Source organism: Musa acuminata, chromosome BXJ1-8 (genome assembly GCF_036884655.1).
Source record: "Musa acuminata AAA Group cultivar baxijiao chromosome BXJ1-8, Cavendish_Baxijiao_AAA, whole genome shotgun sequence".
NCBI lineage: Eukaryota > Viridiplantae > Streptophyta > Magnoliopsida > Zingiberales > Musaceae > Musa > Musa acuminata.
Genome location: NC_088334.1, coordinates 17,812,436 through 17,827,500, shown reverse-complemented (window position 1 = coordinate 17,827,500; position 15,065 = coordinate 17,812,436). Strand labels below are relative to the sequence as shown.

The window sequence follows — 15,065 nt, the reverse complement described above, 5'->3', positions numbered from 1 at the left end:
TAAAAAAAACCAATGGCATTTAAGTAATTTTAAGTTAAAAATGGATTAATTTTATTTACGTCTATTCATTAAGTTAAACCATGTGAGTTATCCAAAAGTGATCGAGTTCAATTTATTCATTTCGATTTTTTAAAGTAACGAAACCATTAAAAAAATCAAACTCAATCAATGCCTAATTTTTCTGGTCCAAACATTTGGTTTAATTGGGTTGAAGTAACTATTATGAGAATAAGCTGTATAAACGACCTGACTTCTTGTGTCCTAGTGAAAAATACACGAGGACATGATTCTCTCATTCCTATATTTTCTTCACTAGCAAAATGTATGACAAAGCTGAATACAAAGAACTTACACTTGCAATTTTCCCTCTTACAAATAATCTACAAAAGTTCCGAGAACAAAACAAACCTTTGAAACATACATCAAAAACCAATATTTGTCACGTCGATTATGCACTTTTCAAGGCTGACAAAGCTTCCTTGGTTGTCGCCGAGATAACAGCATCAGAAGCATTTGGCAAGTAATAATACTTCCCTGTCAAGTATAACAAGGCCTTATTATTATTACATGAAGCCATTGTTGGTATTAATATAATACACATGGGAGTTCATACCTTGGGCAACTCGTGCAATCTCCTTGGCAAATCCGGTAGAAACAAATTTGTTCTCTGTGTCTATCACTAGAAGTGACATCCCTGCCTTGTATATTTTCCCAGCTACATCTAGAATCTCATCCTTCAGGAGATAGAAATTGAATATGATTATTGTGAATGTACTGTGATTTTATACATAAATACTATAGAAAATGAAGCAATAATATCATCATAGAAACACAAGGATAGTAAATGCTCAATATTATACCTTCGATGTTCTGTGCGTAAGAAGATTGAATGGACAACAGATACAACACAAGAAACTGAACTTTCAAGAGGAGATGCAATTCAATTTTGTTTCAAACTTCAACCGTATTATGATTTGTAGATCTATGATGATCAACATTTGTGCATTGTACCTTTGTCATATTGTGTAGATTTAAGTATTTATAAACTGAAGACTTCTACAGAAATGCAAGTATATATCAGATTGAAAAAAAAAGGATTGACAAACAAATTTTATCAATCAACCATTATGCTTAGAAATCAATAGACCTTCTTGTGTTATTTTTCTACCTTGAGTTCCTGAGAAGAAGGTTTAGGAGTATCTGTAGCAGCAGCAGCTTCTGGGTCAGTGGATCTCTTCAAAGATATGTTAGCCCTTCCATCAGTAATTGCAACAATCATAACACGTCCAACATCTCCACTTTTTTCAGCATTTAAACCAACCCTAACTGCCTACGAAAGGGAATTTAGATTAGCCATGGAAACAGAAGCAGCAAAGCAATTTCTACAAGATTACTAAAGTATAATTTGATACCATGCTTAGACCATGAGCCAAGGGAGAACCACCACCACATGGGAGTCTCTCAAGCCGTTTTCTGGCCATTGCTATTGACCTCGATGGAGGAAGCAAAACTTCTGCATAATCTCCACGGAATGGAATGATTGATACCTGATTAAGAGCAATTACAAAAAGATCTGAATGATGAACAACAGAAACAGGTGATTAATGAAATTGACTAATATATTTAAATGGGATTTGATTAAAAGTGATCGACTATTCATACTAAAGAAACTGTGCACCAGAAAGGTAAAGGATAAGAATTAAAGAACCACTGTGCTCATTCTTTGGTGAAAATTTGGAAGAAAGGAGCATTTAGACTTGTCCATGGTTGTCTATCCAAAAGTCGGTCTGCCACAACTCTAGAAGTTTTTGAACTTTTGAAATTATTTTTTTTGTATTCTCTGAACTTTTAGTTTATTTTTGATCAAGGCACCTAGAACACACCTCTAGACTGGTCCTTTCCTTCGTGGGGAAAGCATTGGTACCAAGTTTCCACCTGCACCACCAGAAGAAGGTACGACCCAACTCTAAGAACACTTTTAAGAGGATATAGAAGGCGCTGGTGGCCCATTAAATGGAGAGGACAAAGTTCCATAAGTATTGGAGGTTTGAATGACGTTTAAGAGGAAGACCCCATGGACTGGTTGAGAGCATCCTCAAGCCAAAAAGTGAAATATAACAAGGTCAGTTTAAAGCAAGGTTCGTTGTACCGTACCGTACCGACATTTCGATCCGGGCTTAGTACGGTACAGTACTGGTGTACCAGGCAGTACATCAGGATGTACCGAGCGGTACACCCTGATGTACCGAATAATTTTATACTTTTTATACTGTAGCAGTGCTACAGTATAATACTGTAACACTGTAGCAGTGCTACAGTATAGTACTGTAACACTATGACAGTGCTACAGTATAATACTGTAGCATTGTAGTGGTACCGGACAGTCCGCGTACCGGTAACCTGTCGGACCGGTATGTACCGCCTGATACGGGCGGTACACTTCGGTATGACAGACCTTGACTTTAAAGGTTACTTAAATGGATGAAAAAGCTCAACACTTTTGCATCCAGAACAGAATAAGTCTTGGATAACCTCTTCTAATGTTTTTTTTTTCCCTCTTACCATGACTAATTAATTATTCTTTCGATTATAGAGATGCTTCAATGTAAACGATGCCTACAATCATTACTGGGAGTTGATTCATGCACAATACCTTGTGGTGGTGATGCTACTTGAGACTCGCACCAACCTCTAAAGTCTGTCTCAATAACTCGTTCGATAGAAACTAGATCTCTTTTGATGTCACTGCTATTGGTAGTTATAGAGCAATGATTATTGCTTGGAAACAAAGCACTGGTACAACATGGTTCCTCAGATCGACGGATCCTATCCAATCGTGTTGTGATAATTCTATAAGATTCATTCAATTATAGTAAAACTCACAAGAGAGAAAGTGAAAAAGATGTGTTCATGAGATTAAAAATCTAGTGAATCACACAATAGGACAGTTTAATCACATGATGGAATCAATACTTCTGTATCTGTGAATGCCTTACCCAATATGAGGCTAATGTGAGACCTAGACTGGCACCCTACCCACAAAAGAGTAAGTCTGGAAAGGGTAAGTTTAGATTTGTTACTGATTTTCTTATCATTGTCAAGATATTCTTCCCTTCCTCTCCTTATCATATTGTATAATTTAAATGCATATATTTTTACAACATAGAATTTTATCTCCAATTCATTCATTTCTTCAAAGGCTCTGATCTAGCACACCTGGTTTACAATATTGTTTTCTCTATGATTCATTAAGAGTTTTTAAAGAACTCAGGGTTATCACCTGTCGCAGCTATTTCACCTGTTTGTAACAACTTTAACACCAATGTTAACTGGATAATAACAGAAAAATTGGGTGGTCAACCATTCAACCTTTAGACTAAAGTCCACAATTTTCATGGTTGCATTTGTCATCCCCAGATTTAGGCTTGAAGTCTAAAAGCTGCCACTTCATTTGGAGTAAAGCAAACATAATTTTGCAAGGATCAGGGAGAGATTAGGCTGAATGTCTGCTAAACCTGATTGGATGTTTCAGTTTGTAGGGCTAGTAATTTGGAAAAGATAGATGCAGTGTCTTTTCTGGTGAGAACATGGAACATCTAAATAATATCTTGAGAAGAGCTTTATCTACCCCCTAAAAATTGCACACAGGCATAGCATAGATCATGAAACTTGATTATCCAAATCATCAATTTTAATCTATAAATCTTAAAAGACTATTTATAAAAGAGATAACTTCGTTTTAGACCACAAGAATGAAGTTAACATATTATATTCAATACGTTTGGATTCTTTCAATTTAGGATCACATATGAGCAAGTACAAGATTGTGAAAATAATTGAATTTTTTTTCTTGGCACCTTAGTTTGCTAGAGCATCCTTGATGGTGCTAATTTGTTATATAAATTCTTCCAACTCACAAAGTTATTGCTTCTAAATAATCATAGCATAATACATGAATACGGGTAACTGTATATATACATATTTGTCATGTGAAAACTCATGTAACTATTATTTACAATCCCCACAAGCAACTACATCCTATGATACTTCAATTCCCTTACAGCAGACAGTATATCCACAAGTGCCTCAAATATCTAACAACCAAAACAACTAACGAGGCAAAACAGCTTATGCACACAGAATAGCAGATCTGAAATTTATTTAAATTTGTCAGGGCATAAGTCTGAATTTACATCTTGAAAATTAATCTACAAAGTATAGGCACAACACCAGATAAACTACTCTACAATACAAATAATCCATAAAAGTTTTAAGTTGTATACTAAATATTGCCTCAAAAAATGAAATAAGTACTACAATTTCACATGAAGCAGGACCTAGATGCTTCACTTGATTTACATACGATTTATTGGAAATCGACATTTTCTAGAAGCAGAGCATGCCAAGAAATGGGTGAACTGGCAATGAGCAAACTACCTGCCAGATGTGTAGTGGCTTTTATCACTTGCATCAACTATGGCAACAAAGCAACAAACTAGTGATTGGAGTCTAGAAATGAGGATTTACGCCTAGGTGACACTGATCATTTCAAAAAGTACCATGAAGCAATCAATTATTACTTCACGTATCTACATTCATGAGAGCTATATAAGATCAGATGTGGCAATTTTCATCCCCTGATAGTCAAACGCAGATACTATTTAAGTTCAAATGCTGAAGATGCTATTCCATAACAGGAAAAAAAATCTTTTATCTATGTATGAAGCACATCCTACCTGATCCCTGCTCGTATAACTTTCTGCTAGCAATTGTAATGCTGCACCTTTTGCATTCTGCATACGATTTAGTGCCATGCTTCCACTAGCATCAACCACGAAAATTACCTGTCAATACAGAAACAACAGTTTGCTCAAACAGTCACAGTTATGCTACATAAAGACCAAGGAGGCTCTAAATATGATTCACGTAGAAAAAGATCAAAGAGTAAAATGACAACTTTAAGAGACTTCAACCAAATATTCTTGTATTTAAAATATTAACACTACTTAATTTTCAGACTGAGATCAATAAAGTATGAAACTTTGGCAGTTCATTTTGCAATGTGTGTGGACAATGATAAAAAAATAAATTGAGTCAAAGAAAAAAAAAACAAAAAAACTTGAAACATACAAGAGCACCAGCTTTTCGTGCCATTCTTTTTGCTCTCATGTCAGATTTTTCTACAAAAACTTTTCTTGATTTGTTAGTCTCTTTCTCCCTTCGTAGCTTTTGATATGGTGCAGCAGCTCTTAGTGTGGCATCAACAGCCAGTCTCTTTACAGGACCCTGCAAGTGCTAAACATTTTATTTTTAAACGACAATTATGATTAAGGGAACATATGATGGTGACACAAGCAAAGAAGCACTTGCCTCTTGCAAATATGAGCTAGCTCAAAATAAAAGGTTCTTTTGTCCAAGAAATGTGAAAAAATAGCACTCAATGATTTATTGAAAAAGAAACAATTGACAACAAAGATTTTATCAGACATACAGATAGAGCTGAAATAGTAGAAAACACAGGAACAATTTGACATGAAAATAATCTTAATTAATAAGAGCCACCTGCTATGTCAAAAATAAACACTTAGATGACTGAGAAAAGATAACCAGGGAACCTTTGGAAGCATAGGCTTGATATATCTGCCCCTGTCTTCTGAAAAGATAACATTCTTTGCTCGCCCAGCTTTACCTCGACGTCTTTGTGCTTGTTGTGCAAAAAAGAGAAGCTTTTCATCCACAACCCCACCTTCAGCATCAAAGATAAACTCATCAGGTATTTGCTGCTCTTGCTGTTCATTCTCCTGGTCATTGTCTTCCTGTTATCATAGAATTTAAAATTCTGAAGCATGATTTTATGTTTCTAATACTAAAATGGAAAGCTATAGACAATGAGTATTGCAAAAGTTAAACAGAAAATCAATAAAAATTCCAAAAAGTAATTTTTTTTAATTACCTCTTGATCTTCTTCTGGATTTTGATCATCTTCAGATTCTTGATTTTGTGGAGGTGGTGGTGGTGGTGGAGGCTGATTCTGCTGTTCTTGTGGGTTCTCATTAATAATTGAGCGAGGTAGGATAACTAGCTCTACCTGAGTATGACAAATACTCATCATTTGGCTTCTTGCCATAAAGTTTATGTTCCAATCATGATAGAATGAAGCTGGATGGCGGTGAGATGATAATTATAGATCTAGATGATGATATCAAACCATGAAAAAAAGAGATTAAATTGAACCAAATAAGAACATTCATGCAAACCAAAGATTACCAATCATTAAAATTAATGATCATATCCATCACAACTCAGTAAATATTAACCATTACAAAGTCATCTTATGAATGCAGTTTTTCTCAGATTTTCAATCATATGATTAGTGAGAACACCTTGCTGCCATTGATATTTTGATCAAAATATCACCAGATGGTGAGAAATCCACAAGTAATCTCTAGCAAAATCAGCATTCACAAGTGCAACAAATTACTTTGCTGACAAAATAATGACCAAAACTAGATATTTAGCAAAAGCTATCTGATGACCAGATTATTTGTGAATAGTGCTGTTAAATTAAGGATCAAAACATAGTCATTAAAGATTCAAATTTATAAAAATATGCTTTCTATGAACCTGGTTTGATAAAGGGACATTCATATCAAGGGGGCTCCAACCAATGCGGTATCTGGTGGGGAGGGTCAATGTATACTACCTCACCTCAAATATAGAGAGAGATTGCTTCTATGACTTGAACCATCTACTGGGTCCTTTGATTAAGTTACAAATATCAATTTATAAATAGGCAACGGTAGACCTACCAAGCAACCATAGATTCCAAGGATCAAATAATTGTTTTGGAGATCTAAAATTAGAAGTTACCATAATTATACTTGGACACAAATTTGTAAAGCATTTCATATGATGTCACATGTTTAGTAATAAATACTCTTCAAAGTGCTTTGACATTCAAAATACTTATATGGGTATTAGGCAAGAAGAAGTGATCCTCAAATCACAATGCACAAAACCAGAAAAGTTGAAAGGGAAAAGATAGATAATTGTGCATATGCAATAACATGATGGTAATTGTCTCTGAGTCCAAACATTTTAATACAATAACTACAGAAAAGGAGAAGAACAAAGGAGTGCTTCCTACAATTAGGCAGTTAACTGCAGGGTAAAAGTCAAAACATTTAAATTAGCTATTAAGTATTAACATCAATTAAATGGGACCCTCACTTTTATAGATATTTTTTGAGATGGTAGGTGATCATATGACGAGTGTGAGCAACATTTCTAAAAGCGTAAATGGAAGATGCTCCAATGGTCACCATTTTAACGATAGAAGTGAAATAAAAAAAATTCTTGTGCATGCAAGACAAAATCATTATTTCACATATATATAGATCTCATGAAAAGGAATGTGAAAAAAAGTTAGTATGAACTCCCATGGAATCAAACATGCCACTAGAGTTATATCATTGCCATAGTAAGGTGTACTCTTATAGTAAAACAAACTAAACTTGTCTTCAAATCTGAAAAGCACTCAGGTTGCCTAAGAATTTTAGAATTAGCAATTAGGAATATCTTCAAAATCTAATTTCTAGTAAAATAATTGTAAGAGTAGAAAGTTAGATTAAGAAAGAATCATTATGAAAATATGCTGTAGGTTAATTATTTTTTAAAGAAGATAGAAAGAAGGAACAATTAGAGTTATGATCAGGGTCTTAAATAATATTGATGCTTGTGATGGAATCTTATTGGAATTTACTAACTGATATGGTATGGTGCACCGTCGTACATTAATAAGAGAAAATATTATAAAATTGATTATAGATCATACCAGATAGTACGATCAGCACATCAATATGCTGGCATGATACAGTGATTACGATCAGTATGACATGGTGTTTGAAACTGTCTATGGTTGAGGATAACATCATATAACTGTTTAAGGTGGTACAGGCACGTTTGAATGAGACTTATAGATGCATTAGCAATATGAGGCAAGAAACTTAGGATTAGTGCTCCTAGAAGAGCTACATCTAGACCTAAGAAAATGTAATTAGAACCAATGGGAAGGGATTTGATGAGTCTTCATCTGACTAGTGATATATGCCCTAGCAAAACTCGATAGGAGGAAAACATCCATGAAACCAAGCCCAAATTGTTGACATTACAGCTTTTTTCTATTAAGTTACACTGATTTGCTACCAATGTATACAAAACTCAAAAGAATGTGCAACCAACTCCAAACAGATGAGGCTTGAGACATTACAGATATATGCTATGAGTGCTGTTGACTTGCCTACATAGCATACAGAATAATATGCACCAATTTTACTATGCATACTTTTGAAAATTGAGAAGTTGATCATAATACATACAAGCTTCCACAAACCACCTGAGGCAACAAAACAAGATCAATTTAGATATGCTAATAAGAAAGAAAATATGATAGAAACCAGAAGCTATCCATTTTGAGTGGTCACAACAAGTGACTTGCTTAAATAATTGGACAGCATTATCAGACTAACAAATTCTGGACAACTGAAAGGAGCTTACAGCTTTCTTGAGATCATCCACATAGACTTTTTCACGCCCCTCCAGAGCAGCTAGACATTTTGCTACTCGAGCAGCAAATAACTCAGCTCTATGCCCCTATAAGAAGGCCCTTGCTTTAAAAACAGAAACATAATTGTATAATATGGTAATCAACAGTTGCATTGTCCATATATGTGCATAATTCAACTACTTAACATTGCTTTAGTCAATATAAGATATGTACTTTGAAAGCCCGAAAGAAAATTGTTGAATCTCGAATTTTGATTATGAAATCAATTGTAATTTGTTTGATCTAACCTATATATTAAGAAAAGTGTGCAAGATTAACTACGATAGCAGTAAGACATAAAGCAGGTATTGTGCTAGAGTCAAGATCGAGATCACGTTGGGAGTTCGAGAGTTTATCGGAAGTCCGGACGTTCGTCGGAAGTTCTACCGGAACCAACCGAGAAGTCTAGGAGCTTGCCAACGAAGCTCGTCGGAACTTGCCAAGATGATCGTCGTAAAGTCTAGGAGCTTGCCGGGAGTCCGCCGAAGCATTGCCGAGAGTTCGTCGGATGTTCGCCGGAAGTATGTCGGAAGCTCGTCGGAAGAGCAATTGACGCACCGGAACAAGAAGAGCTGTGATCATGTCTTAATTATCGTAGTTAGAGCATAAATTAAGTTAGGATTGAGAGATAATCCCACTAACTTAATTAGGGGCCAATTGGGCCCTTAACAGGACTGATTTGGGTCGGATTGAATAGCCCAATCAGCCCTTGAAAACATGGCCGGCGGTGGCACCGCCCAGAAGACCCAGTCTCCCAGGTGGTATGGGCGGTGGTACTGCCCCTGTCAGGCGGTGGTACCGCCAGAGCTCAGTCTCCGAGCTTTGTCAAGCGGTGGTACCGCCCAGACTGAGCGGTAGTACTGCTCAGTGTCAGGTGTCAGGCGGTGGTACCGCCCAATAATGGCGATGGTACCGCCAGGACCTCGGAAATCCAGGATTAGACACTTTTTGGCTCTATTTTTGAAGCCATTGGGGCCTACAAAAATCCCACCCTTTCTTGCATGAAAAGGCACGAAAGCATTAAGATAATCTTGAGTTGTTGGGATGTAAAAGTGTTGTGAACAAGTGCTAGAGTCCTCCTCCTCCCTTTCTAAGTGTTGAGATCATTCAAGAGAAGTGTGAGACTTGTAAGGGTTCTCTCCTAAACTCGTGAAAAGGAGAAAGCGTTGTAAAAGGTGGCTGGTCTTCACCTATTGAAGGAAGGCCTTTAGTGGACGCCGGAGACCTCGTCGAAGGAGGAATCCGAAAGTGGATGTAGGTCACGTTGACCGAACCACTCTAAATTCTGGTTTGCTTTTCACAAGTGCAATTTACTTTAACTGCAAATCATTTCATAGCAAACTGCTTCTCCTCCTCATCTTGCTTACGCTCTCATACGTTTCAAGTTGCTATCTTCCGATTCGGTTTTCATCGAACGTACGAAATATTTCATACGAAAATCGAAGAATTTTTCGTTGCACTAATTCACCCCCTCCTCTTAGTGCCGCTCTTGATCCTAATAATTGGTATTAGAGCAAGGTTCACTCTCGTTTGGTTTAAAACCCAAGAGAGATGACATTTGCCGGCAACCAAGAAGGTCATTCAATTACACGTCCGTCCATGTTCAATGGGACAGATTACACATATTGGAATACTAGAATGAGGATCTTCGTAATTTCAATAGATTTTGAGCTTTGGAACATTGTCGAAAACGGTTTTCAAAAGTCATCTCTTCCAATGAACGATTGAAATGAGTTGGAGAAGAAGACTTTCACTTTAAATGCCAAGGCTATGAATGCCTTGTTTTGTGCATTAGATAAAAACGAGTTTAATCGAGTATCGATTTGTGAAACGACTTTTGATATTTGACACACACTCGAAGTGACTCATGAAGGCACTAGTAGAGTGAAGGAGTCGAAAATTAATCTTTTAGTGCACACTTATGAGTTATTTCGGATAAAACCGAGTGAGACTATTGGAGACATGTACACCCGATTTACGGATGTTATCAATGATCTAAAAGGACTTAATAAAGGTTTCTCGGATTTTAAACTCGTTAATAAAGTTTTAAGATCCCTTCCAAAGAGTTGTGACCCTAAAGTCACGGTCATTCAAGAGGCCAAAGATTTAAATAATTTTCCTCTCGAAAAACTAATTGAGTCACTAATAACCTATGAGATGACTTGTAAAGCTCATGAAGAGCTTGAGAACACCCTTCCAAAGAACAGGAAGGATATGACACTAAGAACCCAAGAAAATCACTTGAAAGAAAACTCAAGTGATGAGGACCTTGATGAAGACTTGACACTTTTAACAAGAAAATTTAAAAAATTCATAAAAAGGAATAAATTTAAAAATGACACTAAAAATAAATTTGAACCTAAGAAAAATCAAGTAATATGTTACGAATGCAAGAAGCCGAGACACTACAAGAACGAATGTCCCTAAACCAAGAAGAGGGCACCAAAGAAGAAGGCTCTCAAAGCAACATGAGATGACTCAAGTGCATCCGAAGAAGAGGAGCCAACCAACACTGAGCAAGTTGCTCACTATGCACTAATGGCCATTGGAGATAAGGTAACAAGTTCAATTGATGCAAATTTATCATTTGATGAACTATTAAATGCTTTTCATGATTTATTTGATGAATGCAACTCAATTAGTAAAAAATATAAATTGTTAAAAAAGAAGCATGATTCTCTTGTTAGTGATTACAATAGATTAAACGTTGAGCATAATGATAGTTTAGCTCCATGTACGAAATGCCATGAAGTAGAAACACTTAGAAAGGAAAACTTGCTACTCAAAGAAACCTTAGAAAAATTTGAGGTTGGTAGCAAGTCCTTAAACATGATCCTTGCCAATAAGGGTCACGTTCATAAAAGAAGTGGAATCGGATTTGTGAGTAGCACTCACCAAAATCCAACCACCTTTGTTAAAGGCCCTATCTTGCATATTTCACCATAAAACAAATGCAACTTTTGTTGCAAACTTGGACATGTAGCTTATCATTGTCCATATAAGAAGTGTAGTCCACATAAATTGATTTGGGTTCCTAAAGGAACCGTAAAGAATTCCATGCAAAATGATAAGTTAAGCCGATCGATTTTTGAGGCACCCAAGGTCAAATGGGTACCTAAAAATCATCCTCTTTTGTAGAAACGTATACCATCACAAGCTAGGAGCAAGAGATGGTACCTTGATAGTGGATGCTCAAGGCATATAGTAATCAACAGTTGCATTGTCCATATATGTGCATAAATCAACTACTTAATAATTTATCATTGCTTCAGTCAATATAAGATATGTAATTTGAAAGCTCGAAAGAAAATTGTTGAATCTCGGATTTTGATGATGAAATCAATTGTAATTTGTTTGATCTAATCTATATATTGAGAAAAGTGTGCAAGATTAACTACGATAGCAGTAAGACATAAAGTAGGTATTGTGCTGGAGTCAAGATCGAGATCACGTTGGGAGTTCGAGAGTTCGTCGTAAGTTCTACCGAAACCAAGCGAGAAGTCTAGGAGTTTGCCAAAGAAGCTCGTCGGAACTTACCAAGAAGATTGTCGTAAAGTCCAGGAGCTTGCCGGGGGTCTACTGGAGCATTACGGAGAGTTCGTCGGATGTTCGCCGGAAGTATACCAGAAGCTCGCCGAAAGAGCAATTGACGCATCGGAACAAGAAGAGCTATGATCATGTCTTAATTATTGTAGTTAGAGCATAAATTAAGTTAGGATTGGGAGGTAATCCCACTAACTTAATTAGAGGCCAATTGGGCCCTTAATAGGGTTGATTTGGGCCGGATTGAATAGCCCAATCAGCCCTTGAAAACATGGCCGGCGGTGGCACCGCCCAGAAGACCCAGTCTCCCAGTTGGTCTAGGCGGTGGTACCGTCGGCAGTTATTACTGCCAGCGGTGGTACTGTCGACAGTTATTACTGCCAGTGGTGGTACCGCCCAGACTGAGCGGTAGTACCGCCTAGTGTCAGGTGTCAGGCTGTGGTATCACCCAGTAATGGTGATGGTACCACCAGGACCCCGGAAATCCGGGATTAGACACTTTTTGGCTCCATTTTTGAAGCCATTAGGGCCTACAAAAACCCCACCCTTTCCTGCATGAAAGGGCACGAAAGCATTGAGATAATCTTGAGTTGTTGGGGTGTAAAAGTATTGTAAACAAGTACTAGAGTCCTCCTCCTCCCTTTCTAGGCATTGAGATCATTCAAGAGAGGTGTGAGACTTGTAAGGGTTCTCTCCTAAACCCGTGAAAAGAAGAAAGCGTTGTAAAAGGTGGTTGGTCTTCACCTATTGAAGGAAGGTCTTTAGTGGACGCCGACCTCGTCGGAGGAATCTGAAAGTGGATGTAGGTCACGTTGACCGAACCACTCTAAATTCCGGTTTGCTTTTCATAAGTGCAATTTACTTTAACTACAAATCATTTCATAGCAAACTGCTTCTCCTCCTCATCTTGCTTACGTTCTCATACGTTTCAAGTTGCTATCTTCCGATTCGATTTTCATCGAACGTACGAAATATTTTATACGAAAATCGAAGAATTTTTCGCCGTACTAATTCACCCCCCCTCCCTCCCCCCCCCCCCCTCCCCCCTCTTAGTGCCGCTCTTGATCCTAACAAAAAGCTCTCAACAAAAGATAGTTAGCATCAAGGGGGAACAATGATTTTAATGATCAAATGTATAGCACCAAAGTAAAGACCCAAAATAATTATTAACTCTTTATGGATTTCAACAATTGATGACTTCATTAACTCTTCGTTTATTTATTTTTAGGATTCAATTTGGCAATGTTATTTGGCTTCATCCCTCTCCTGGATCATATCTCAAACATTATGGCTAATTGAATATTTTTTAATCATTATATGCCTTTGTATGCTCTTTTTTTGTCTTGGGTTTATAGCTAACCATTGATGCCGAAATGTTACAGCATAACTTCTTTTGAGTTACAATCGGGAACATCTTATGATGGTGTTGGTGATTACAATAATGAAGTAGATGTCTAACAATTTGTAATCATTTCTGGAATCTGTTTGCCTCTCTCTCTCTAGTTGGATTTGTAATATGATCTTGATGTTCATAATCATTAAGGATGGGTGGACAATGTTTTTGGATTTTACCTATCTATATTGGTCGTGGACTTCCTTGAAAGCATATTAAGATATTGGCAAACAATAACATGAGGATTTTGAGGTGGACTAGTTACAAAACCAAGGGGTTTTCCATAACGTCTCTCTAGCATTTTGACGTTCAATTTATGATAATCAATTACTTGTAAAGTTATTGTGTTGGATGAAGAAGTGATAACATTATTTGACACTTTGCATCTTCATACTTAAGTTTTTTAAAAGTGACATCGAATTTGTTGGATCTATCAATTGCTAAGGTCACTTTGTCTATTGCAATTCTCAGTTTTTGTGGCATAGTTGTATTAGATTGGCATTTCTCAGTTTTTAATTTCTTGACTTTTGCCCCATGTCAAAATTACAAGGGGAATATACTATGTGATGGTATGGTCCTTAAGAGTATTAATTTATTGACAGTTTGCTGCACTAATGAAGAAGTAGACTTGGCTGAACTATGATATAACCTCCATACTGCAGTTTACCAAGCTTTTTTCTGAGGTATAGTGTTTGAAGCAGATTGAAAAACACTTAGACGTATTCATGATTGCATAAGATATATTTGGACAAGAATATAGAGGGAAAGTGATAAGACCCTAAGGTCTTATCGTGAAAGAAATGGGAGAAAAGGGAATGATAATGATCGCTTCGAGGGGATCGGCCCTCCTTGATCTCTTCGAGGGGATCGGCCCTCCTTGATCGCTTCGAGGGGATCGGCCCTCCTTGATCTCTTCGAGGGGATCGGCCCTCCTTGATCACTTCGAGGGGATCGACCTCCTAGGGTTTGTCCAAAGACAATAATAGTATTTTTCATAGATTACCGAAAAGAAGTAGTTACATCCCTATTTATAGAGTTCCACCCAGAGTCCATCAGGACTTGAACTCTAATAATAAATAAATATTAAATAAACCTCTACTTGACTCTAACTGAACCAAACCGACTCAATAAACAACTGGACTAAACAAACTCAATAAACATTATTCAAAAGCTCAGAAAAAGGGTCCTAACAGTTCCTCCCTCTTCAAATCAGCCTTGTCCTCAAGGCTGAGCACATCAATCTCTGGGAGCTTCTCTTTCAGCACTTTAGCCATAGACTATCTGTAACGCATCACAACCCGTTGATCAAGTAAGTATGATCTCCACTTTTTGATAGTGTAAGCAAAAAGTCGATCTTTCAGTGTAGTAATCGTTGCATGAAACTTCTGGCCTTGTATAATCAATTTTATCTTTGAACCTTTGCTATCACAAATGAAAATCCGTCCATCAACGATTTTTACTTCGATCTGTCATAGTCTTCAATGTGGTGGGCCAATCGGTCAACAGTCTCACTGTCCATAAAAT

General features: G+C 37.0%; 1 protein-coding gene across 3 annotated transcripts in view; it reads right to left on the bottom strand.

The window, feature by feature from the left end:
- Positions 1-284: 284 nt before the first annotated feature.
- The window catches only part of LOC103994816 (magnesium-chelatase subunit ChlD, chloroplastic), a 43,546-nt gene continuing 28,765 nt past the window's right edge, over positions 285-15,065 (bottom strand). The window contains exons 7-15 of one of the 3 annotated variants that reach the window (XM_009415251.3): positions 8,557-8,652; positions 5,954-6,088; positions 5,616-5,816; positions 5,131-5,295; positions 4,737-4,844; positions 1,413-1,547; positions 1,169-1,330; positions 614-734; positions 285-534 (exon numbers count right to left, since the gene is read on the bottom strand). In XM_009415251.3, coding sequence (XP_009413526.2) covers positions 449-534; positions 614-734; positions 1,169-1,330; positions 1,413-1,547; positions 4,737-4,844; positions 5,131-5,295; positions 5,616-5,816; positions 5,954-6,088; positions 8,557-8,652 — 1,209 coding nt within the window. In that variant the 3' untranslated portion in view covers positions 285-448. The remainder of the gene's footprint in view (positions 535-613; positions 735-1,168; positions 1,331-1,412; positions 1,548-4,736; positions 4,845-5,130; positions 5,296-5,615; positions 5,817-5,953; positions 6,089-8,556; positions 8,653-15,065) is intronic. The other 2 variants (XM_009415252.3, XM_018830710.2) reach the window with 2 other exon arrangements.